Source organism: Theropithecus gelada, chromosome 13 (assembly GCF_003255815.1).
Source record: "Theropithecus gelada isolate Dixy chromosome 13, Tgel_1.0, whole genome shotgun sequence".
NCBI classification, from domain to species: Eukaryota; Metazoa; Chordata; class Mammalia; order Primates; family Cercopithecidae; genus Theropithecus; species Theropithecus gelada.
In genome coordinates, this window is record NC_037681.1 from 66,038,499 (window position 1) to 66,065,401 (window position 26,903).

Consider the following 26,903-nt stretch of genomic DNA (forward strand, 5'->3'; position numbering starts at 1 on the left):
CCAATTTAAAATGTACAAAAGATCTGAAGAGGTATTTGTTCAAAAATTATATACAAATGATGATAAGTACATGAACAGATGCTCAACATCATTAGAGAAATGCAAATCAAAACACAAAAAGATGGACAATAAATGTTGGGGGGGATGTAGAGAAACTGGAACCTTCACAAACTACTGGTGAGAAAGTAAAAACGGCATAGCCACTTTGGAAAATAATATGGCAGATTAGGTTAAACGTAAAGCTACCATATAACCCAGCAATTCCATTCCTAGGTACATATCCAAGAGAAATAAAAACATATGTCCACACAAAAACTTAGACACGAATGTTCATAGCATTATTCATAATACCCAAAAAGTAGAAACAACCGAAGTATTCGCTTACTGATGAATGGATAAGTAAAATGTGGAGAATCCATATGATGTAATATTATGTAGCAATAAAAAGGAAAGGTGTATAATACGTACCGTAACTGACAAACTCTGAAATCATTATGCTAAGTGAAAGAAACCTGCATATTGTACGATTCCTTTATATGAAATGACCAGAACAGACAAATCTGTAGAGATAGAAAGTTGGGTGTCTAGAGCTTGACGCAAGGAAATATTTGGGAGAAAAATGTCCTAAAATTGCTTGTGGTAACGGTTACACAACTCAGTGAATTTACGAAAAACTACTGAACTTATAAAGTTCTAATGGTTGCATTATATGCGATATGAATTTTACTTCAATAAAGCTATTAGAAAATTAAAACACTCTTTTCTTAAAGCACTCTTCAATACCAATTATTAAGATGACAGATCTTAACACAAATTAACCAAATAATTTAATCAAGTTAACAGCCTCCCTTAAATAATATTTGCTAGTCTACATATATTTATGTGTATTATATATTAAAAATTAAAGAAACAACATCACTTCAATATATATTCAGATTTTTCACTAATTCTTAATGGCTTTCTTCCAATCACTCTTAATGAATGGAGTTTTAATAAACTAAGTTCTCCCTTTACAGGACACAAACTGATATTTTAACAATTTTAGCACATTTCCATGAGGATCTCTAACAAAAACTTAGACTTCCTATCTGTGGTGAAACAAGCTTAAAATAATTCAACTTAATATTACCAGAAAATAATTCTGCTACGAAAATTTCTCAATTTGTGCTTCATGTTGAAAAGAATGTCAAAAGATAAAAAGCATATTTTTCTAACTTTAATTTAAATTTTTAAAATATTGAGTAAAATTTTAAATAAATTGTCAGAGTTTTAAAAAATATATAGAGGACTTTTTTCTTATATACTTGAGAAATTTCTAAAGTAAACGTCAGCAGAAATAAAACAATCACTTAGAAATAAAAGTTTAGGCTGGGTACGGTGGCTCATGCTTGTAATCCCAGCACTTTGACAGGCCAAGGCAGGTGGACTGGTTGATCTCAGGAGTTCAAGATGAGCCTGGGCAACATGGTGAAACCCCAACTCTACAAAAAATACAAAAATCATCCAGGTGTGCTTGTGCACGCCCATAGTCCTAGCTCCTCAGGAGGCTGAAGTGGGAGAATGCCTTCAACCCTCATGGTGGAAGTTGCAATGAGGTGGGATTCTGCCACTGCACTCCAGCCTGGGTGAAAGAGCAAGATATTGTCTAAGAGAGAAAAAAAAAAAAGTAAGCTTACATAAAACAATATATTCAATAATACTGCATAGAACTATCTACAAAGAAATAAATTGTGAATACAAAATAAACTTGTTTGAGCTCAGCAGAGACTTCCGTATTTGCCATAGGTTGTGCCAGCTTAGTAAACAGAAGTTCTTCATACAAGAAATTATCTCTAATAAATTAATTCAAGTAGAGTACAACAATATAGAGGAGAATTATTTAATTCCGATTTATATAACTATGGCATAACATCACAACACATTATTGGAGGATTTTTGCTCTTTTTTACCATACCTAGTAATGTAATATGTCAAACTTACAAAAAATCCTGACACACAGGAAGACCCATGGTGGAGAGGGGAGTAAGGTAACAGAAATAATAAAGCTTGGGACAGAAACTGGAATTGAAAATGAGTAGTGGGTTAAAGCAGAATTATTGCAGATGGTGACACTGAACAGGAAATAGGTAGTATAAGACACAGGAAATTGCATGTCAGTGAAAATACACATCAATAAAGATAAGGAACAGAAACTCCCATGAGAGAATGTGAAGACTGAGCTACAAATTCATGTGGTAGAAAAGATCACACTAAGGACCAATTTGAAAAAGAAAGAAAAAAAGATGCAGCTGGAAGAATTTACTAAGCAGCTATTAATGGCTATTCCCACAGTACTCGGAGAGAGTTCCACAGTAATTTTCCTTCACCACACTGTCTTTCATCATTTGCATTCATTTCTGTATTCTGTGATACTATGTGCTAGGGTATTTACATAAAGGCTGAAAAGTAAGGTTCAGAGTTGGGACATGAGGTTTCAGCACTACAGGAATTGGGAAGCTGTTTTTGTAACCTAGCATATCATCACTCCGGCCTGTGCATGATAAACTAAAAAGTTCGTAAAAGGGCAGTGCTGTTTTTCAAAACTGACATTTCCAAAATGCTCTGCTTTCCCAGGCCTGAATACCGTCACACCCAGAAGCCTGTGTCAATCATAATCTTAAATTCAGTCACTAACTCAGAATGCCACATGTGTTAAACACAGCAGTTAAAATGCAGAGCCCAATAAAATATTTTCAAGCAGATATTAGAAGGCTAGGTTTTAACAGAATAAAAGCATTCATGTTTTTCCAAAGTTGCAATAAAATTAAATAAACATAAAAGGTGGACAAAGTAAGACAGAAAAACTACTTCTGCAAAAGGAATGTTAGTATACTTAGTCACTGGTACTGTTAAAAATTATTTTTCATTATGTTATACCTGTGTCAGTAGACTATAACAACTAGGTATGTAAAATTTCACCATACTTTCTTTCCAATTATTGAAAGTATGTACTTCACTACTTCACCTGATGCGGTAAATATAGTGTGCACAAAAGTAAAGTTGACAACTTTAGATACAATAGTGAAACATTTCAAATATTCAAACGGGCAAGGGCCGCGTCACCTCCATACCCTAAATAGGACCCAACATAAAATAACCTTTCAGGAAATACTTGTGGGATAATCCAACACTCTTCATGTCTTGTTACAACAAAACAAAATTTTTTCACATCTGTGTCATCTTAAACGAAAAACAATTACTTTTTTATTTTTTTAAGAGGCAAGGTCACACTGTTGCCCAGGCTGGAAGGCAATGGCTATTCACAGGAGCAATCCCACTACTGATCAGCACAGGAGTTTTAACCTGCTCCTTTTCTGACCTGGGCCAGTTCACCCCTCCTTAGGCAACCCAGGGGTCTCCCATTCCTGTGGGGTCACCATATTGATACTGAACTTAATGTGAATACCCAATCGGCATGGCACACTTCAGTCCAGAAATTCTAGACTCAAGCAATCCTCCCGCCTCAGGCTCCTGAGTAGTTGGGACTACAGGTATGCGCCACCATGCCAAATAATCACATTCTTAATGATGAAAATTAAGTATTACATGAAAGGTTAGGAATACTAGTTTTTTCTATTATTCTCTCTTTATAGCAGTAAAATGCAGATAGGAAGAAAAATAAATTTTAAAATTATTTTTTGAGAAATTCCAGGTTTGAAAAACACTGACAGTTTCCTAACTTCAAATCTCCCTCTCCCTTTATCAAAAAACTATAAAACCAATAAAGAGAATAAATAAAACACAACATAGAAGCCATCTCTTTGCATTTCTAGGAGACAGAGAATTATACTGGCATCAGATTTCTCAAACATAATATACAAAGGAAGCCAACAGCAGAGCAACATATTCAAGAAACTTAAGGAAAGAAAGTGCAAACAAAAATGATTATACCATGCCAAGCTATCCTTCAAGTTTTAAGGCCATAGAAAACAATTCTGAATGTGTAAGAACTCAGAGAATATTGTACACATATACCCTTCTTCAGATCCTTCACTAGAGCAGAAGTTAGCAAACTATGACCTATGGGCCAAATCCAGCCTGCCATCTGTTTTTTGTGAATAAAATTTTATTGAAACACAACCATGCTCATTCATTATGTATTGTCTATGACTGCTTTTGTGTTACACAGCAGTTGTGTAGTTGCAACAAAAGCCATCTGGCTCACAAAACCTTAAATATTTGTTCACTGGACCTTTACAGAAAAAGTTTACCAACTGTATACTAGTCTACAGAATAAGTTTCATTCACTCTAAAGACTTTGGAAAGCTCTGGCAAAAGGACCAAGGGCAAGCATTAATATAATTCTAGGGCCGAGATTAAAACAAGAGTGGGGTCAGTTTCCTTTAAGAAAGCGCGGGTTGCAAGGCAATCCTCATACCAAAGCAGACTTCAGAATAAAAAGCATTAAACAAGGTAATAAAGAAAACTTTATATAATGTTAAAAGCCACACTCCAGCTCTGGAATAGAACAAGGTGCGTGAGATCCTGTACTTTAAAGATGTTGTTAGGAGTGATATCACTGAAAATTGTGGAGTAGGGAACTCTAAATATCATCCCTCCACAAAGGTAAGGTAGCAAAAACCATCAGAATTAACTTTTTCACAACTATGGAATCTAATAAAAATTTTATAACAACGAAAGAAACACTTACAGAAAAAAGCTGCAGAATTTCTATAAGAGAGCACTTTTAACTTACACCAGGTCTCCAGCTCAGCGGTGGCCTCTGAAGATGACAGCCCACTTTCCTAGGGCAGGTTGCTCTTATCAGAAGGAGCAATATGGACCTTATTCTCAAATAACTACGGTTGTGTGTTTTGATGTCTGGTGGGTCCCTGAGGAACTGACTCAAGGGCTTGCCTTTATTTCACATGCCTTGAAGCTTACTCAGGAGAGAAGAAGCCTCCCAGGTGGCCTTTGTCAAAAGTACTTAAAGGCAAACATATTAGCACCAGCCATGAGGGGTAAGGGATAACACGGGGGCAACTAACACACAGACCAAAAAACCTGTGAAAAATAAGCGTGGAAATGAGATATTTGAGGGAAAAGGGGCTTTGTAAAATTCCTGGGCATGCTGAGGGCTAGGGTGCGTGCTCTGAAAAGATCTGAGAGAATCTTAAGCTTTCACCTCTAAAAGAACTTTGGGCTCCATGCAAACAGGAAGAAAAGGCTAAGGCAGAGCTGTTAGTGGCCTCACTAAGTGTTGAAGGAGTGCCCCAACAAAGAATCAATCTGCAAAGTCTGGGAGAGTTTGGGGTTTTTTCTTTTAGGGTTTATTTTGTTTTTGTTTTTGGCTCCAGGCATTCAGGGGCATCTCTGTTAAATAACTAGATGGTTACTAAGCTAACAAGGGAGACCTCAGTGGACACACATAACAAAGAATAAAAATTTACAAAACTAGTTTAGAAAAGTCACTAGAACAAACCACCCCACAAAGCAAGTAGCAACAACAAACACGAGGGAGGGGAGAGAATCTGATTTCCAGAGTTACCAAGTTATAATATACAACATATACAGACTTTACCAAAAAAAAAAAAAAAACAAAGAAACTGTCCATGAGGAAGCTTAGACATTGGCCTTACAAAACAAAGATTTTAAATTAACTCTCTTAAATATGCTGAATTCGAGAAAATCATGAATAGAGACCTAAAGAAAGCCAGGAGAATGATCTTTCAACCATATAGAAAAATAAGAGTTAGAAATTATAAAAAAGAACCAAATAGAAATTACGGAGCTGAAAAGTACAATGACTGACATAAAAAATGTACTAGGGGTTCAACAGCAAATTTGAATAAAAAGAACAAATCAACAAGCCTGAAGACAGGTCAAACGGGAATATACAGTCAGAGAAAAAAGAAAAAGCTAAAGAAAGGAAAGGAACAGAGGCCGAGACCTGTGAGACACTATCAATCATACTCTCTACGTATAATGGGAGACCCAGGAGAGGAGAGAAAGGCGCAGAAAGGATATTTTCTTTAAATTATTATGAAGAATTTCTCAAGTTTGATGAAAAACATTAATCTACATGTCTAAGAATCACAATAAACTCCAAGTAGGATAAACTCAGAAAGACCCACAACAAGACACATTATAATCAAACTGTCAAAAGATAAAGACACAGAATCCTGAGTGCAGCAAGAGAGAAGAGACTTGTCACAAATAAGGCATCGTAAGATTAACACCTGATTCCTCATAAAAAACCATGGAGGCCATACCATAAGAGTGGATGGTATATTTAGTATTAAAAGGGAAAAATTTTAAACCATCAACCAAGAATTCTATATTTTAAAAAACTCTCTGTAAAAAAATGAAGGAAATGTTTAATGGACATAGAGTTTCAGTTTTGCAAGATAAAAAATTTCTGGAGATTGGTGGCACAACAATATAACTATGCTTCCCATTACTGAACTGTATGCTTAAAAAGGGTTATATTGGTACATTTTATGTTAAATGTATTTTACCACAATTAAACATAAATTTCTTTAAAAAAAGGAGAAATTAAGATTTTCCAGAAAAAACAAAAACTAGGAAGTTTGTCACTAGTAGACCTGCCTTACATGAAATAGTACAGGAAGTGCTTCAGACTGGAATGAAAGGGTACTAGATAGTAACCTGAAGCCATAAAAAGAAATAAGGAGCACTGATAAAGGTCGCTACATATGTAAATATAAATGCCAGTATTACTGTATTTTTGGTTATCTCCTCTCTTTTTTCCCTATATAATTTAAAAGCTACATTCCACAACATAGATATAGCCTATGACTACATTTACGAAAAAAAAATTTAGTAAACTGAAAAATGAAACTAAAAGACTGAAGTACAATGACTATGATTTATATAACTAAATGAGACCTCTCACACTTTATTCTAAATCAGGTATCTCAGATTTGTATTTCACATGGAAGAGATCCAGAATTGAACTCAAATATAAGGATACTAGGAAACAGAGTCTAACAAAAAGATCACCAGCCAAAAAGTCAAGATACCTAAAATGTTATATTGTCAGCTCTGCTATAATTCTCAATGTCACTTATTAACTAACTGCTCTGGGTCGTTCGTTCCCAATTTGTGAAGTGGCGAGGATATGACAATATTATAAGAATTTATATAAAGAAAAAAGAAAACAGTTGACATAAAATTCTTTAAATTCTTAGTAAAGTAGCAGGCAAATCTAAAATATTATCATTATTACTGTATCAGCATGCACATGCAGTTTTTTATTTACCTGATGATGGTGAATGCTTCTTATGTTGCACGAAAAATGCTGGTAGAGCAGAAACTTATCAACATCTTTCTCATTTACCTTTTTTGAGGACACTTTTGCCAGAGATGACTGGATACAAACGTGTCTGTTCTGGCACCTGTTCAGATACCCAAGTGTTCAAAAAACAAGCAGTTATTAATTTGTGCTTTAGTAAAGAATATATAGAAATAAGGATAACAAAAAAGTCCAAGTGAGTTTTTTAAATGATGCCCAGCTATGAAATCAATATTACTGCCCCATCAAAAGAGGACTCTTTGCCTACTGATACTAGCATAGTCCTCCAGATCTATTTATAAATCTACTCAATCTCCCCATAAAATGCCTGAATGAATTCAGAAACCATCTGCAATTATGTAAAAGATCAAAACTCTCTATAGAAATCAAATCAACAGCTCTGATCTAAATATCAGACTTTTCTAATCACTAAGTTAGGCAGTCACAGTCAATTAAAACCTAAAAAAAAAGAGAAACAAAAGGACGTGTCAGGACAGCTTCCAATAACAATTTATAATACTGAACCAAATTTAAGCAGCATAATTACTTATAAAAACACATTTTAAAATCTGAGCAAGAATTTTGCTTCAACTCATTCCTGCTGGGGCCACTGAGAAAATAGAAAAGTTATCTGTCTTGTACTAACAAAAAACCCTGACAAGCAACAGTAGTCAACTAGGTCATCTCCTTTCCTCTTCTCGGCACAGCTCAAACAGCTAGATATGTGGAGGGAGAGAGAGGGAGAACAGACCTCCGGCAGAAACGTGTCTTCTCTTCTGATACACAGCAGAAAAAGAACAAAATATATAAAAATAGGGTTTTAAATTAATGTGTTTTTGTAATGAGGCATAAAACCCATAAGCCCAAGAAGGCTCTAGGTCAAAGATCTTTAATGTCTGATAAACTGGGACTGTGATCCCATAGATAAGCTGCTCCCCCAACAGCTAAAAATCATCTGGAGGTCAGCCCTTTTACCCTCATCTGATATTACACATTCTCAAATTAAGCCAATCACTGGTAAACACCAGAAACGAGATACTATAAAATTAAGCATACATCACAATCAACATGTTTAAAAAGCAATGCCACTCTAAAGGACATGAATCTCTCTTCATATATATTGTGTAAGGCAATGGTTTTTAAACTCATCAGGCCCCTCCACTGAGACGCCTCAGTGTAAAGAGGGTGAGTAGGCAGAGTTCCAGGCTCCCTGCCCAGAATTCAATTAAAACAACTTTACTTTTATCTGTTTTATATATTTCGGTTATGCTATTTGAACAAAGAGTTCTGCTCCTTAAAAAAAAAAAGGTCTGAAAACAAAGTTTTTAATGAACATTGGTATTAGCACTAACCGTGTGACCCTTAACAGCACGAGTCCATAAAGCAGAAAACTCCATAAAAGAGTTACTCACAAGTTCCGAATGAAGTCAAGCGTGTCTTTGTCTTTAGCAATCATGTCTGCTAAAATATGCTGCACTCCTATTTCAATATCCTGAAGCGTTGAAAGCCCTTTAGGAGAAGGGTAAAAAGGAAAACAAAAACAAAAAGTATAAGATTGGTTTTAAATTCTATAATTAAATCACAGTAAATTAATTCCAGTCAAAATAAAACCTTAAGTTGACAGCCTTAAGACAGAAAGATATTGTAGTGGTATACTAGCTTCCCTTTGTAACAAAAACAAGTCTCCAAAAGCAATAATACAGACATAATACATAATATATTGCCCAGTGGTAAAAATGCATCTCTGGAGCCAGCTGCCTTGTCTAATCCTGGTTCTACCATTTGCCAGTTGTGAGACACTGGGCAAGCTACTTGACTTCTCTGTACCTGAGTTTCCTATAAAAATGGAATCATTATGTACCTTCTTTATGAAGTGATTACAAATATTAAAGATGTTATAGGAAATATATATTAATAGAGTCAAAACCAAAGGGACAGTACTCCATTTGTTTAAAAAAATTATCCTTTAGAAGCAATTTCTATTTTGGATTATGGGGCATTTATTCACATTTTCAACGACCCATTTGAATTTCACAAATCTCAAAAGCACAAAACAAGAGCTTTCATGCAGTTGTTCCTCTTCACAGTTAAATTGTGTACAGATGGGCATTAAGTTCTCTTTAAGCATTTCTTATTTGCTAATTTATAGCAATGAATCTTGTAGATCAAGGTTTCTCTGATATTGACTTACGGAGAGAGATCATTTGCACTGCTTTGTTTCATTTCTTTTGCCTTTATCATTCTATTTGCATGAAAGTTTTTTGCATTAAACTTGAATTACACAAGCACTGCCTATTATATGTATGTTTTCCTGTAAGTAAAGTTTTAATGAGTAATAAGGTACAAAAGCCAAAGAGAGGACAGGAGGACATTTATTATGGCATAATTAATAAATAGAAAAGATCAGTTTGGTTGTGTTAGGATAAGTAATTATGTTTACAGTTGACCTTTAAACAACATGGGTACAGGACCCTTTTTTTTTTTTGAGATGGAGTCTCACTGTCTTCCAGGCTGAAATGCAGTGGTGCAATCTTGGCTCACTGCAACCTCTGCCTCCTGGGTTCAAGCGATTCTCCTGCCTCAGCCTCCCAAGTAACAGGGATTATAGGTGCGCACCCGGCTAATTTTTGTATTTTTAGTAGAGATGGAGTTTCACTGTGTTGGCCAGGCTGGTCTCGAACTCGCGACCTCAAGAGATCTGCCCACCTCGGCCTCCCAAAGTGTTGGGATTACAGGCTTGAGCCACTGCACCCGGTCTGCACAGGTCCACTTCTACATGGATTAATCACAATAAAAGTTGGAACAAGGGTGCCTGCCTCTCATCACCCCTTCCACCTCCTCTACCTCTTCTGCTTTTGCTATTCCTGAGACAGAAAGAACTCCTCCTCCTCCTCCTTCTTCTCGTCAGCCTATTCAGTGTGATGATGAGGATGAAGACCTTTATGATAATTCACTTCCACTTAATAAACAGTAAATATATTTTTTCTTCCTTAAAATTTTCTTATTCACATTTTTTTTCTAGTTTACCTTATTGTAAGAATATAGTTTATAACACATATAACACACAAAATGTGTCATCTTTATGTCATCAGTAAGGCTTCAGGTCAACAGTGGGCTATTAATAGTTAAGTTTTTAGGAAGTCAAAAGTTATACCTAAATTTTCAACTTTGAAGAGGGAGTTGGGGCTGGGGGTTGTTCCCCTAATCTCTGTATTAGGCAAGGGTCAACTACATTTTAAAGAAATTTAAAGAAAGAAATTTAGCTAATGAAACTAATAGGAATTCTATTTACATTTTAAGAAAACTTTCCTATGAGGGAATTTTCATTAACAAATTACCTTTACGAGATGGAAGACTATATATCTAATGGACTTAAAACAGCTATAGCACGTAGAGCACTCAATAAACATTTGTTCTTGTGTTAGCTCTCTCAGTCATCACCTAGGAAAACCATTCACAAGAACTAATTCCTGGAGTTCCAAGTATCTCAGAGCATCATTACATGAAGTTTAATGACAACACCAGGGTGATAAGTCAGTAGTAAAGATGGAATCTACAGGGAGAACCATTAATGGAATCAGAGAACAGAAGAAATTATAGACCTTGCAATAAGAAAGGGCCTTTGAAAATCCCCCATCATAAGAGGGGAATATAATTTGAAATCTTATGTAATTAATGAATCTAATTAAAATTGTGCTAGAGCTCTAGAGAAATGTAAAGTGTAGTCTAAGGACCCAAAAATAAAATCATACCAGGTACTTGTTAAAACTATGAATTCCTAGACTGTGGAACTGAAGTGTTTTTATGGAGTGTCCCAGATAATTCTGATACCCATTCAACTTTAAAAAACTGCCGCTAGGGAAATGCCTTGAGCTACTTCTACAGCAGTGGTTCTCAATGGGAGACAGAAATTACCAGAGTCATTTGGGACACTCTTTCAAATTACATTCCCCTTCTCAGTCCAACCAGGGAGAAAAATAATTTTAAAAGAAAGTCTTCTGTGTTTTGAAAAAGCTCCTTTCCCAATCAAAGAGAATAGACCTTGTGGGTTTAAAACAGTCAAAGATAACAGATGTTCCAAAAGTTTAGCACCTCAGTTAAATAAGGAGGAAATATGGTCCACAGAACCAGAAAATCATACCCTTTGCCTTAAAATGAAATCTTTCCAGCTAGAGAATCGTCAAACCTCCACACCTGTAAACAAAAACCGAAAGGCCAACATTTCTTTTCACTTTCTGTGCACTTAAGCTACCTCTTCTTATATATGACAGAACAATCAGTTACTTCCTCTTGGACATGAAAGTAGTATTTTGGATATCCCAGGACATAGTCCATTTGTGGCACAGTATAGCTTTATGATTCAGACCAAATGCTTACTGGTCTGTGGCAAGCAAGCAAGAAGTGTCTTCTATTGGGGGAAAAAAAAAAAACGGAACTATCTGGTTTCTTAAATATTTCTTTCAGGAATGATAGGATTATGAAACTTCTTTAGAAAAACAAAATTAAGGGTGATCATGATTGTGTGTAACATAAAGAAGGAGGAGACAAAGAGAAGGAGAAAACATTTCTATCAAACTTAAAAAAAAAAGCAGTACCTAGCTTATATAGACTTACTTATAATAATTCTACATTTTTGATTGGGGTAAAGGAAAGAGGGAGTAAAGCAAACAGAAGTCCTGATATGTCTGCTAGTACAGGACTACTGTAACTGTGCTAGACCCTGAACTATCCACCTTATAAGAAGTATCACCAAATGTCCGTTGTCATATATTCCAGCAGCCTCACCATGTATGACAATCCAAAGAGATACGGTTATCAAAAACCTACCCAGTAGGAACTCAGTGTGTGAGAGAACTCAAGAGACTTGGTACCAAAGGTAGTGAGAAGTAGAAGGAAAGAAAATCAACCACAAGGAGAAAAATAAAAATAAAAACAGTCGATAAGCCTTTGTGCATCTAACATTCTGAAAGTTTCAACATTCCATTTTAATAAAACATACGATGACTGGGCACAGATAGTTTCCTACTGTGGTTAACTTAATGCTTAGCTATAGTCTTAGCTATTATTAAAATATTAAGTGTTGCAACCATTTGGAAATCTAACTATAAATACACATTAAAAATTAAACAAATTTGAATTTTATTCATTTCAACCCATCTCTAAATTCACAATATCCTATTTTACTTTTTCACTATTGCCCTTCTCCAAACATTAAGGTAAGTGTGTTTGGGTATGAACAGATATCTAGATTTTACAGACACACCTACTTGGTTTTTTAAATCACAAATTCACATTTGCTGGGTTATTTAAAATAAAAACAGGCTATGGTATGCTGTAATTTTCTACACGTTAGTACATACGGTGGATTTTGTTATCAGAGACTGCCCCCTACAGACATTTACATGTCCCAGTCTATGGGATCCACAGAAGGACAAAAGAAACTGGAGGTGGGGGTGGGGTGGAAAGATGTAGGTCAAAGGGTACAAAGTTGTAGCTACACAGGCTGAAAAAGACTACAGTTCTAACATACAGCACGGGGGCTATGGTTAATAACACCGTAATGTGTACTGTAAATTTGCTAAGACAGATTTAAGTGCTCTTAACACAAAATAAGGTAACTATGTGAGATGAATACGTTAATTTGCTTATCATGTATAGAATACTTTAACTATAGTACTCACTTCACTATGTATTAATACATGTATATCAAAACATCATGTTGCACATGTTAATTATATAATTTCTTAATATTAAAAAAATAATTTTTTGAGAGTAGACACCACCAGAACATCAATCTCCCCACTCAATCTTAACAGCAAATTCCTGAGAAAAAGGCACTCTTAACCGAAGTTTTTACTCTAAGGCTCATTTTTACAATAAAAAAAAAATGCACCTTGACATTTATCAACTGTCATTTTCCTTGAGTTTTTCTTAGAAATATCTCTCCCTTACTTCTTCCCTCTCTTATTCTCTGTTGTGCATGCACACACACAAAATAGGAAGATACACTTGGAGGGAAATTTCAGAAAAAGACACTTTACTCCTAGAGTAGAAGTGTGAGAACGGAGCTTCGCTTTACACTTCCTGGATGTCAAAACTATTGACATTTTTAAAGAATATTTATGACTTTTACAAGTAAACAAATTTTTAGAAATAAAAGCTTTACTAGACAATATAGGAGAATCTTTATAAATTTGGGATATGAAGGAATTTCTTTAAAAAGAAAACACAGCTATTATCTTAAAAGATGGTTAGCTATAATAAAACTCCACTAATACCTATTTATCAAGAGATGCCATAAAGAAAGTGAAAAGACAAGTTACAAACTAGGAAAAAAAGATTTGCAACACATATCAATGACAAAAAATATTTTAAAATAATCATTTTAAAAAGAAAAACAATACAATAGAAAAACGGGCAAGACTAGAATAGGCACTTCATCAACAGAGAAAAGTTGAATGGCTACTCGATAGGTATGTCAGGATTTGTTTTATTTCAATTATTCTACATATGCTGTAATATTCTTTCGTATAATCATTACTTAACAGAACATTTTTTTAACACACGTTTTTAAATTAAAAAAAAAAAAAAAAAAGAAACAAAGTTGATCTCTGTAAATAAAGCCAGTACCTTTAACGTCAGGCCTAATGTATGATAGCAGACTGAGCTCCCCTGGTTTCTCAAGCAGTGCCCTGGCTGCTCCTTCTAAGCCCAACTGTCTTGCTCTCTGGGCTTTAGTCCCTTTGCTCCCAGTTTTATATGGAGCAGACTAGAAAATAAAGGCAGAAAACATATGATTCAGTTTTAAAAAAACAAAAGTTAAAACTAGGATACAAAATTAGAGGACATACTGAGAATGCTAAAGAAACCCTTTCCTCAATCCTTTCTTCTTCCTTCAGAGATGAATTAAAACTAATTTGAAAACGCTTACTGTAAGAAGATGGTATGTGCCTTCTCTTATTCTTCATATTTTTCTATATGCTAAATTAGTTGCTTGGTTTTACTCATCTTAAAAACTCATTGCTTGGACTGCAAAGTCCTCAACTCCAGCAAGTTCCTTTAAAAGTGTGCTACACACAATTCTTCTACTTCTTTGTTTTGTTTTTTTTTCTTCTTTTTTTGAGAAGAAGTCTCGCTCTGTCACCAGGCTGGAGTGCTGGGGCACGATCTCTGCTCACTGCAACCTCTGCCTCCTAGGTTCAAGCGATTCTCCTCCTCAGTCTCCCAAGTAGCTGGGCCTACAGGCGGGCATCACTATGTCCAGCTAATCTTTTTTCTTTTTTTCTTTTTTTTTTTTTGCATTTTTAGTAGAGATGGGGTTTTACCATGTTGGCCAGGATGATCTCGATCTCTTGACCTCGTGATCTGCCCGCCTCGGCCTCCCAAAGTGTTAGGATTACAGGCATGAAGCACCACGCCCAGCCGGTCAATACTTCTACTTCTTCTTCTTTTTTTTTTTTTTTTTTTGAGACAGAGTCTTGCCCTGTAGCCCAGGCTGGAGTGTGGTGGCGTGATCTCAGCTCACCGCAACCTCCGACTCCCAGGTTCAAGCAATTCTCTGCCTCAGCCTCCTGAGTAACTGGGATTACAGGCGCCCGCCACCATGCCCAGCTAGTTTTTGTATTTTTAGTAGCGACGGGGTTTCACCATCTTGGCCAGGCTGGTCTTGAACTCCTGACATCGTGATCAGCCCACCTCGGCCTCCCAAAGTACTGGGATTACAGGCATGAGCCACGAGCCACTGCATCCAGCCAATTCTTCTACTTCTTAATCCACTCACTCTAACACCCACCACCATCTGGCTTCTCTTCTCACACACCTTGCTGGAAATGGTATCACAAAAATCCATGATGATCTCCTAATTACCAAATACATATATTTTTCTCAGTCCTTATTTTGCCAAACTTCTCTGCTACACATAACCACTGATCATAACCTCCATCTAAAACTCTCTTCCCTGCTGTTCCAGGGCACCATCATCTCCTGATTCTCCTCATACTTCTCTATTTTTTTCCTACCTCTTTATGCTCTCCCATGCTCCATCCACACTTCAAAAGGTGGTATCCTCCAGTAGTCAATCCTGACCTGCTGACAAACCCTTCTTGAGTGAGTTCTTCCATTCTCATGGTTTCATGTAACAACTACAGGCTGAAGACATCCACATCTGGATCTCTAGTTCAGCCCTCTCTGATAAGCTTCACATTTGTATAATCTACTGTCCTTCCCTACTTCACTGGAAATTCCTTGAGACAAAGACTATGTATTTATTCATCTTTGTAAACCCAAGTGACTAGCATACAAAAAAACACTCTATAAATATTTATTGAATAAAGAATATTTTGTTGCATTAAATAATGGTGGCTAATGACGTTAGCTTTTTATTTCTTGGTGTTCTTTAATCATAAGAAGACCCAAATTACAATATATTCAGGTATTATGTTAAAAGATAAAAAGGGTTCCTTACCACGTGTTCTAGTTCTTCAAAAGTTTTACAATTCAGCATGGCTTTTAACAAGCACTCAGACATCTTCCCCTCCTTCTTAATTTTCTGGATTGTACTATGAACTTTCTTTGCAACAGCCCTGAAAATAGAAACTTCTGTAATCTACAAAAACTGTATGTCAAAACTTTCTTTTCAAAGCTACCTCAAACTTACAGAAAAGTTGCAGGTAAAGTAAAAGGAACTTTATTCTCTCTGAACTGTTTGAGTATAAGTTAACATCCCTGCACTCCAACACTTTAGTGTGATTTCCTACAAATACAAATCTTCTCTTACATAACCACAAAATAACCATCATTATCAGGTAATTAACACTGATATATTACTACCATCTAATCTGCAGACCTCATTCAGGTTTTACCAACTGTACCAATAATATCCTTTATAGTGGATTCAGTTAAGAATTATGGGTTACATGTAGTTGGCGTGCATCTACAGTCTCCTTCAAGCTAAAACAGTATTTCAGTCTCTCCTTGATTTTCTTCTCCTTGATAAGGCCTTGATGTTTTGAATGCTACTGGACAGTTATTTTGTAGAATGTCCTGCAGCTTGGGTTTCTCTCATGTTTCCTCACAATTATATACAGATGGAGCATCTTTGGCAGAAATATCATAGAAGTCATACTGTGTTCTTCTTATTACACGTTATTAGCTGGTACATGATTTTGATTTGTCCCATTACTGATTACGTTGATCATTTGATTAAGGTTGTATCTGTGGGTTTCTCCACGATACAGGTACTCTTTATTCCTCTTGTAATTATAAGTATTTTGTGGAGAGGTACTTTGAGACTATATAATTACCCCATTCCTCATTAAACTTTGAATTTATTCACTGATTTATTTACATCACTATAGATTTAATGGTTTCTTATTTTACTTAGTGCTTATAATCCATTGCTATCATTTATCTTAATGTTCAAATTGTTCCAGATTTGACCAGAAGTAACCCCTTCAAGCTAGCTTCTGTGTCCTTTTGACATATCCCTGTCATCCTGTGAGCACTTCCTTATTCTCTGGCATATGATATTTCAGGCTTATCTTCTAGTTTCCCTGCCCCAGCCCTGGAATCAGGAGAACGATACTTGAAAACCAAGGTATAGGTATTAGGTAAGCTCATTGCAACCGGAGTATCACTGCTCAGGATGGGCACACCCAGCACTCACAATTGGTTTCCCAATCCATTCCCCACTAAAAAGAACCAGGATTCCATGTAGAAAAGCTGATTCCAAGAATCAATCTACAGGCGTCACTAAACAAGTAACGACAAAAGGAAGGGTGGGCACAGTAGTTCCCCCACTTTACAACAGGTTTTCACTGTGAATATACAATCCTGTTGTTATAGTTAATGCTTCTCATCCTATTGTATTACCTTCTATTTATAGAATCTGCCCAATAATGGTACTGCTAAAATGATGGGCAAAAGTTACAGATGATAATATGATTTATTCAAAATGATTGGTGGAAAAGAAAATTAAATCTACTTGTAAATTAAAAAAAAAAAAACAAAAAACAAAGGCAGAAGACTGTAAATTACAGAAAAGAATATGCAGTACTTAGATTACAACCTGTATGTCTTCTATAATCATGGTAGCCCAAGACTGTTTTCAAGGGCTAAAGCCTACCAGGTCATTTTAACAAAAAGCCAATTCCTTTTGTCCTATTAGCCTGCATATAAGGAAGAAGAGAATTATCTTTAGAGAAAAATACAGAAAACTTTTCTTCTTATGCAGAATCATACTCTGTAATTCACTTTTCAAAGTGAATTTAAAAATGTTTTACCTTGCAACCCAGTATACACACATATATATGCTGCATAATTGAAACATTTCATGAAACAATATTTGCCTTTACCACATAAATGTACTCTTGTATTTTCTATTTACTATTTCATTTTTTAAGTGGTATGACTTATTAAATTGGTTTTACTTCCAATGTAGGGGTAGCAATTAACAAATTGAAAACCAATGCTCTAGTTATAGAAAATGCTGAGCTTAAGAAAAAATAAAGATCATATCTCATTACCAAAAAGAAATCTCTGTATTATAGAAAAAGATCTCTTAAGTTCCAGTCAATGCCCCCACTTACTTCAAGGAATATTCATTCCTCTACTAATATTCAATGTATTCTGGGTTCATAGAAACCCAGAGAATGGAATTCTTTTGCAGTAGAAGTGTTTTTTAAAGAAAAAGAAAATAATAATATTCTTGATATACAGCTCCTATTTGTCTCCCATACAACCAAATATTGTTAGACTACCGTTTAATTTTTAAGCAAGATTTTCTTGCTTGTTTATGACGCTTTCTCCTGATTCAGATCCAAACCCTCAGACTTTCTTAATTACCTTGCCTTCAACCAAACAGAAAGCTTACTTCAGAATTTGCAAACTGCTGGCATTCTAGGTGTGGTCGAGAGTGGTTTTGTTTGGCCCAGAAATTTCTGACGTAAAAACCCAAATTACCAGCTTCTTTTCAGAAATAGGAAGAACCAGCAAACTGGGCAGACAACCCTCCATGACAGTCATCTACTGGAGATGAGCAAGGGTTGCCTCACTTAGACAGGATTTGTAATCTCCAATTCTCATCCCCCATGCTTGATTATCCTAGCCTGGCTCTGGAAGATTTGCATCTGAGACTATTTGATTTAGTCATTTATACTTTTACATTGGCTAATTGATTCTGACTCTCAATGAAGTATAACTTTCCACATATCAGCATTTTAATTCTCCTGACACTAAGAGAACGTCAACAAAAGAGGTAGAAAAGTTACTGAGATGCAAGTTCCCCCAAAATAACAGAAAGCCTGTCAAGCTTGTTATAAAAATTACCCTTAATACTTTTAAAATGGCTTCATAGTAGAATGATAATCCAATTTTAATCAGATCTTTTTTGTACACTTGAAGAATGTACGCATTAACACAGTGCCCATAGGAGACATGCAATAAATGCATAAGCATTGAAGTGTTTTAATAAACCCTATCAAATAATATGGTCAGTCTTATAGTCTTTGTACATATATTTCTGAGTTATTAACAGCGAGTCCAGAGGCATAATTTTTTTAAAAAGGTACTTTCCATTCTGGAACCATATAAAACTTACAATCCATTATTGTTAAATTACCATAACCATTAAAAGTATGGGGAAAAGGCTGGGCATGGTGGCTCAAGCCTATAATCCCAGCACTTTGGGAGGCCAAGGCAGGTGGATCACTTAAGGCCAAGAGTTCAAAACCAGCCTGGCCAACACGGCAAAACCCTGTCTCTACTAAAAATACAAAATTAGCAGGGCGTGGTGGCGCATTCCTGTAATCTCAGCTACTTGGGAGGCTGAGGCAGGAGAGTCACCTGAGCCTGGGATGCAGAGATTGTACTGAGCTGAGATTGCACCACTGCACTTCAGCCCAGGCGACAGAGTGAGACTCTGTCAAAAAAAAAAAAAAAAGTATGGGAAAAGGAAATATACATATTTCCTACCAAACTCTATACTGTCAAAGAACTCTCCACTTAGGAACTTTATGAAATTAAAAGGACAGTTTTATGTGAATGGTTAAAAGATTTAGAATAAAATGTACTTCAAGTTTCTTGCTGGCAGTCCTAATTTTGCCATTATGCCCAACCTTTTCTATGAAAGAAGATGACAGCCAAACTCTGAGGCACACACTTTTACTGCAAACGACCTTTCTGCTAATACATGCTCAAGCTATGCATAAACACACCAGCAGAGGGACTCCATACACCCCCTAAATAAGTAAAATAGAGCTGACTTCCTCTGTCAGAAGAGGACTATATCCAGATTACAATAATTCAAGGAAACAAAATATTGAAATTGTCAAATACACCATCATTCACTTTCTCACTGTTCCTCATTGGCCTTTTTCCCTTACACTAGGCTCATTCTTTCTTAGGTTTCTTACCGTAGCTCTTCTAGGGTTTGTTGAACTTCCCTCAAGGAATCAGCATCAAGGTTATTAATGAGCTCTTTTCGATAACGTATAATGAAGGGAATTGTGTTATCATCATTAAATAGACGAATGGTGTTGGCACAGACCCAAGGTTCAATATTAGTTCTTTCAGATAAAACCTGCAAATTAGAGATACTTAGTGATTTAAAATGCTGAAAATTAAACATCTATATCATGTATAATTTAAAACATAGTATCAAATAATGTTCTCCAGTGACTTAGAAATTATTTGCTATAGTTTTTTTCAAAAAAGAAAGCCATATAAAATACATGTATCCATTGACAATCATAATGGTAAAATAGTCATTTCACAAATTCAATAAAATCTAATCCAGACCACTGTATCATTCAAATTCCAGTGTTCAACGAGGGCACTTTTTAATGATGCAATGATACACTTTTCATCTCTCATATTGGTAGCAAAGCAAGGAGTTGGTAACTCACTTTGTCAGCATGAGAACAAAGGAAAGCCATTTTTAGTCATTGTTAGTAAGCAATTAGGCAATATCTATGAAAATTTACAATGCATAAATAAACTCTTTGGCCCAGCAGCAATTCTACTACTGGGAATTTATCACAACATATACATGCTTCTAGAAAATAATATTATTTATAATAATTTTTTTGAAGAATTGTTCCTAGCAGAGTAAAAATAAGCAAAAACCTAAGTTTACAATGGGAGAACTGGAAAATAAGTTATGCCCATACTAAACACCATGCAACCATTTAAGAACCTGAGGCAGCTCTGTATGAACTAATATGAAATGATTCACAAGATCTGGAAATAGAAAGGTAATTGGTTGGGTGAGGGTTAGAGTTGGAAGACCGTTCTATATCTTTTGAATTTTGTATCATGCACAAAATACAACATCTTCAAACTAATTAATTACTTTTTAAAATTTTTTTTTATTTTTTTGCGACAGTGTCTCACTCTTTCGCCCAGGCTGGAGTGCAGTGGCACAATCGTGATTCAACGCAACCTTGAACTCGCAGGCTCAAGTGATCCTCCAGCCTCAGCCTCCAAATAGCTGGGACTACAGGCCACGCCATTACACCTGGCTAATTTTTTTTTTTTTTTAGTAGAGATGAGGTCTTATGATGTTGCCCAAGCTGGTCTCCAATACCTGGGCTCAAGCAATCCTCCCATCTCAGCCTCCCAAAATGTTGGGATTACTGACATGAACCACCACATCAGGCAATTAATTATTTTTTTAAATATTTGTTTTAAAATATTATTTATTTAAAATCATAGGCATTTTAAATATTTATTTTAAAATATTATAAATAATTAAATACTTAAAATTATTTTAAACACATTAAAATTGATGTTAATTATATTGAAATACTAATTATTTACAATATTAAAAGATGATTTATTAATTATTTAAATATTTAATTATTTTTAAGTCTATGGGTTTTAGCAAAATGTACAGTTAAGCAGAAAAGTTTACAAAAGTCAGTCTGGAAAAGAGAAAGAACAAAATCCAATGTTAGTAGCTTCCAAAAACCTAAGCAACTCTTTCAAAGTAAAGAACAAAAGGAGTATGTTGTATTATTATTTCAACCCTGAATGCCCAAGATCTGACAGAAACTGTGGTAAAAAACAGGGAAAATTTATTAAAGAATTATCATAATCAACTGATTACCAAAATCAAGTCCAGATACATAACAGACTGAATTTCAAGACTACATATGAAATAAATGGCTAAACTCCAGAGACTATAGAGGATATCTCATTCATGGGGCATCTTAAATCCTAAGGTCTACATCTTATCACCCATTATCCTGGATTAATGCTAATTTTGATAAGAACACCAATTTCACATTTCTATCCCTGACTCTCTTCCACATGAGCTCCAGACTCATTTAGCTACCTATTTTGACATATTCTCTTGGAAATCTAATGGGCATCTCAAACCTTGCATTTCCAAAATTATCTTCTTCTCAAACTTATTTCTCCTCTGGTTTTACCCATATTATGCTATTCAAATGGCAATTCAACCCAGAAAACTAAGAGTCTAACTCTTCTAACTCCTTCAACTCTTAAATCCAATCCATCTTAAGAACTAGTCAACTCGAACTGCAAAATATTTCCTTACTCTATCACTGTTCTTCATTTCTTCTGCCCCACACCCCAGTCTAGTTCTAGCCTGAACTAATGAAACAGCTTTTACCTGTTCTCCCTGCATCCAATTCTAAGTCTCATCTATTCCAGTATACACAAAGCAACAAGAACGTTATTTTCAAAATGTATACTGGATGTAGATCTGTCACTGATTTCCCATTGCATTTGGAATCCAAACTCCCTACCATGAACCAAAATACATCAGCCTCTCTCCAACCTCATCTTATCCAGTCTTTCCCCAGATCATTAGATGCCAGCCCAATAGCCTTCTCTCAGTTCCTAGAACAAGCCCAGTTACTTTGCTCTTAAGAGGCCTTCATGAGGCTCCTCCCTCTTTAGAAATGCTCCCGTTACTTGTTATCTTGCCTGACCCTCACAAAATCAACTCATTTATATTTTCTCCCTCAAACCTGTACCTTTTCCTGTTTCCTATTCCAGTCCACATCATGTCATCTACCACAGAAACCTTAGGGGATACTGTGGTTATCTCCCATAATACTGTGGCCACCTCTCTCCATTATATAGCAGCTATGTGGCTTGACAGCACTTGACCCTAACTCCAGCTCCACAGCACGTGGCTCAAGTAACCAGCTGTTTTCAGAATTAACAGCCTGAGTGCTGCATTGCCCTGGCCAGAGAGATTAGCCCAATCAGCATGAAGTTTAAGATTTGGGCTGGAACTCTGGACCCAGGTACAATTTCTTCCTCTGAAGAAATAGTTTGTAGAGGTAGAAATTCAAAGTTGTAGCCATTTTATTGTTATGAGGATGGTGGTGCTAAGAGAATAGTAGATTGTTTCAGTGAACTGACCGAAATTTTCCTGTTACGTAGATCAATAAATCTCCTTTATTGCTTAAACTAGTTTGAGATAGTTTTCTCTTATTGTAATCAAAAGCATTCTAATCAATGGCCTAAGCATCACTGTATATTCTCTATCACATCCCTCTACTCTGTCACTAAGGAGGCAAACAGAACTTCTAAAATGTCTGTTCCCTCCCCCATCAAGCTCTGTTTCCACTAATAGCATCTTTTATCTGAACTCATAGTAGGTTTTTATTGTTGTCTATGCTTCCCACCCATCCCATCTGCATTACTACAGATTATATTTCTTTTTTTTTTTTTTTTTTTTTTTTTTTTTTGAGACGGAGTCTGGCTCTGTCGCCCGGGCTGGAGTGCAGTGGCTGGATCTCGGCTCACTGCAAGCTCCGCCTCCCGGGTTTACGCCATTCTCCTGCCTCAGCCTCCGGAGTAGCTGGGACTACAGGCGCCCGCCACCTCCCCCGGCTAGTTTTTTTGTATTTTTTTTAGTAGAGACGGGGTTTCACCGGGTTAGCCAGGATGGTCTCGATCTTCTGACCTCGTGATCCGCCCGTCTCGGCCTCCCAAAGTGCTAGGATTACAGGCTTGAGCCACCGCGCCCGGCCTGATTATATTTCTAAAATACAAATGTAATCAAGTCCCTTATTTTTTTTCTTTTGTTTGAACTTAAGCTCCAACGACTCTTAGCTACCTACAGGTAAAGGTCTAACCACTTCCCTCTTGAGAGGCCTTCATGAGGCTGCCCATGAAGAAGTTAGCAATCTAGAAGGGAAGATAAAATATTAATGCAAATAAGTAAAAATAAAACAGCATGTGCCAGGCAATAAGTGGTACCATGTTTTTAAAGAAGAGAAAAGATCTCCCTGAGGTAATCAAGGGAGGCCTGCTGCAGGAATAGCATTTTGGTTGACCCTTGAAAGATAGGCAAGATTCTGAAAGACAGAGATGACAGGTGGAAACGACAGGAATGCTCATCATTTTGGAACTGTGTGATTGTTAGAGCAATCCATGGGCTCCCACTACCCATCAGCTCATCTACTGTTGAATAAAACAAACCTAAGACAGCTAAGACTCCAGACCCTGGATGGTAATAGGTCCTAACAAATCCATATGGCATCATGTATGTTATGGGAGTGTACAGTGCTGCTTATGCAAATTCGATCCTTGAAATTAAGGCTAACAAAACCACATACAAGCAGTCTTCATTTTGGGGACTCCAAATCACCGAATGTTTTCTATATTGATTCAGTTGAACATTTATTTTAGCTCATATTATATGCCAATAACCATACTAAGCCAATGATAATCAAGATGTAAAAAAACCAAGTCCCTCTTCTCAAGGAGCTAACAAGCTAACAAAAGCAGATAGACATGTAAATAGTTGACATACTGTATGGTTCATACTCTGACAGAAGTGTTTATAAATTGTTTTAAGACCACAGGAAAGGTGGAAACATCAAACTCTGCAGCAATGGAAAAGCAACAAGAGAATGAAGGTATTTCCAGGCAGCTAAATGGGGAGGCAGGAATTCCAGGAACAGAGAATAACACCAAAAGCCTCTGATGAGAAACCACTGCACATTTTTTAAATTGCTAAAAGTTCAGTAATGCTGAAATGTATAAAACTGCCTTTGCAAAAATCATAACTGAGAAAATTATTACAGTGAAAGAGATCCGACCTAACCAACTCCATCTTGTTCCTAACCTCCAAGCTGTTCTTGTCCATTCCTAGGTGTAGGCTGAACTAACTTTGGGAGGAACTTAGTTTATAGTTTAGCTTTGAAACAAAGAAAATAAAAGCATTTTTGCAAAACAAACCCCCTTCCTGCCTAGGGACTAGACTACCTTTGCAGGACTAACAAATTAGCCACAAGAGTAGAAATTATGGTTCAGGAGTTGATATGGTTTGGATCTGTGTCCCCACCCAAATCTCACCTTGAATTGTAATCCCCATAATCCCCATGTGTCAAGGGCAGAACCAGGTGGAGGTAATTGAACCATGGGGGTGGTTTCCCCCATGCTGTTCTCGTGATAATGAGTGAGACTTACAAGATACAATGGCTTTCTAAGTGTCTGGCACTTCCTCTACTTGCACTTCTTTTCCCTGCCACCACATGAAGAAGGATGTTTGCTTCCCCTTCCGCCACGATTATAAGTCTCCTGAGGTCTCCGCAGCCATGCTGAACTGTAAGTCAATTAAACCTCTTCCCTGGCCAGGTGCGGTGGCTCACGCCTGTAATCCCAACACTTTGGGAGGTCAAGGCGGGCAGATCACAAGAGGTCAGGAGTTCGAGACCGGCCTGACCAATATGATGAAACCCCATCTCTACTAAAAATATAAAAATTAGCTGGGCATGATGGCATATGCCTGTAATCCCAGCTACTCGGGAGGCTGAGACAAGAGAATCACTTGAACCAGGGAGGCAGAGGTTGCAGTGAACCGAGATCGCGCCACTGCACTCCAGCCTGGGCAACAGGAGTGAAACCCTCAAAAAAAATCCTCTTTCCTTTATAAATTACCCAGTCTCAGGTATGTCTTCATAGCTGTGTGAAAATATACAAATTCAGGAGTCATGCAGCTGAAGGCTTCAGGATTTTAAAAATCCCCAAATTGTTCCTGGGGATAACATTCCTATTGTAAAACCCAGTATCAGTGTTTGAGATATTTTGCAGCCCCCGCACTAGATGGATCAGTCGGCAACACCCAGATTGATAACCTAGTTCATCTGGTCTTGTGGCCCCCATCCAGGAACTGACTCAGCAGAAGAAGACAGCTTTGACTCCCTATGATTTCATCTCTGACCTGACCAATCAGCACTCCTGACTCAATGGCCCCCTACCCACCAAGTTTTCTTTAAAAACTCCAATTCCCCAGTTTTCAGGGAGACTGATTTGAGTAATACTAAAACTCCGGTCTTCCATGCAGCTGGGTCTGTGTGAATTACTCTTTCTCTATTGCAACTCCCTTGTCTTGATAAATAGGCTCTGTGTAGGCAGTGGGTAAAGTGAACCCACTGGACAGTTACATGTACAAGGGGTGTGAAGATCAGGTGAGAAATGCAAAGGTAGATGAGGCTACATGGTGAATTCTACAGTTTGAAATTGATATCCTGTACTCAATATGAAGCTGTTACAGGTAGTTAGACAGACATGAGCATGGCAGAAGAGCCCCCCTCCCCAACTAGGAATGTTGAGGTGATGGTTCGGCAATCATCACATTGCCTCTCTAAAAGTGATAAATTGGCAGCCAGCCCCAGGAAGAGGCCATTTCCTGATGGTCCATACCTATTACACTGAAGTGTTAACTGAACGCAGACACTAGGGAGAAGTAACTTCCTGGGCATGCACATTGAGAAACAAAATGATGGATATGGGTGTGATATGGGCTGGCTGTGATATGGGTTGGCTGTGTCCCCACCCAAATCTCAACTTGAATTGTATCTCCGAGAATTCCCACATGTTGTGGGAGGGACCCAGGGGGAGGTAATTGAATCATGGGGGCCAGTCTCTCCTGTGCTATTCTTGTGATAGTGAATAAGTCTCACCAGATCTGATGGGTTTATCAGGTGTTTCCACTTTTGCTTCTTCCTTTTCTTCTGCTGTTGCCATGTAAGAAGTGCCTTTTGCCTCCCACCATGATTCTGAGGCCTCCCCAGCCATGTGGAACTGTAAGTCCATTAAACCACTTTTTCTTCCCAGTCTTGGGTATGTCTTCGTCAGCAGCATGAAAACAGACTAATACACAGGGACACACCACCAGAGAAGCAAATAAAGCCTCAGATGGTCTATGTACAACTTCCTAAACACAGCACGTGCTCACCTTCCAAGCGTAAGGAAGGCACTGCACATGCGGGCAGCTCACTCTAAGGGAAGAATCACGGGAAAGGGGCCAGCCTATAGAGACCTAGGATCAAAGTTAAACACCACACTTGACCTCAGTGCCTGCCTGGGTCTCTTCCAAGCATACTTTCCTTGCCTTTCTTTCCTGTTCTAAAGCCTTTTAAACAAACTTCCACTCCTACTCTGAAGTTTGCCTTGGTCTCTCTTGCCTTATGCCCCTCTGTCAAATTCTTTCTTCGGAGGAGGCAAAAACTTAGGTTGCTGCAGACCCTTACAGATTTGACATCAGTAACTGGGATACCTTCCACTGGTAACAAAGCCATTCAACAACGGATCCACTCATGGTTTGGTTTCAGCTATTGAGTCA

The 26,903-nt window shown here is 37.0% G+C and overlaps 1 protein-coding gene across 1 annotated transcript in view; it reads right to left on the bottom strand.

Moving 5' to 3' along the window:
* Positions 1 to 26,903, bottom strand: part of SRBD1 (S1 RNA binding domain 1) — a 222,921-nt gene that overhangs the window by 175,643 nt on the left and 20,375 nt on the right. Inside the window, exons 6-10 of the mRNA XM_025354851.1 lie at positions 19,705 to 19,871; positions 15,759 to 15,876; positions 13,925 to 14,063; positions 8,707 to 8,803; positions 7,262 to 7,397 (exon numbers count right to left, since the gene is read on the bottom strand). Coding sequence (XP_025210636.1) covers positions 7,262 to 7,397; positions 8,707 to 8,803; positions 13,925 to 14,063; positions 15,759 to 15,876; positions 19,705 to 19,871 — 657 coding nt within the window. The remainder of the gene's footprint in view (positions 1 to 7,261; positions 7,398 to 8,706; positions 8,804 to 13,924; positions 14,064 to 15,758; positions 15,877 to 19,704; positions 19,872 to 26,903) is intronic.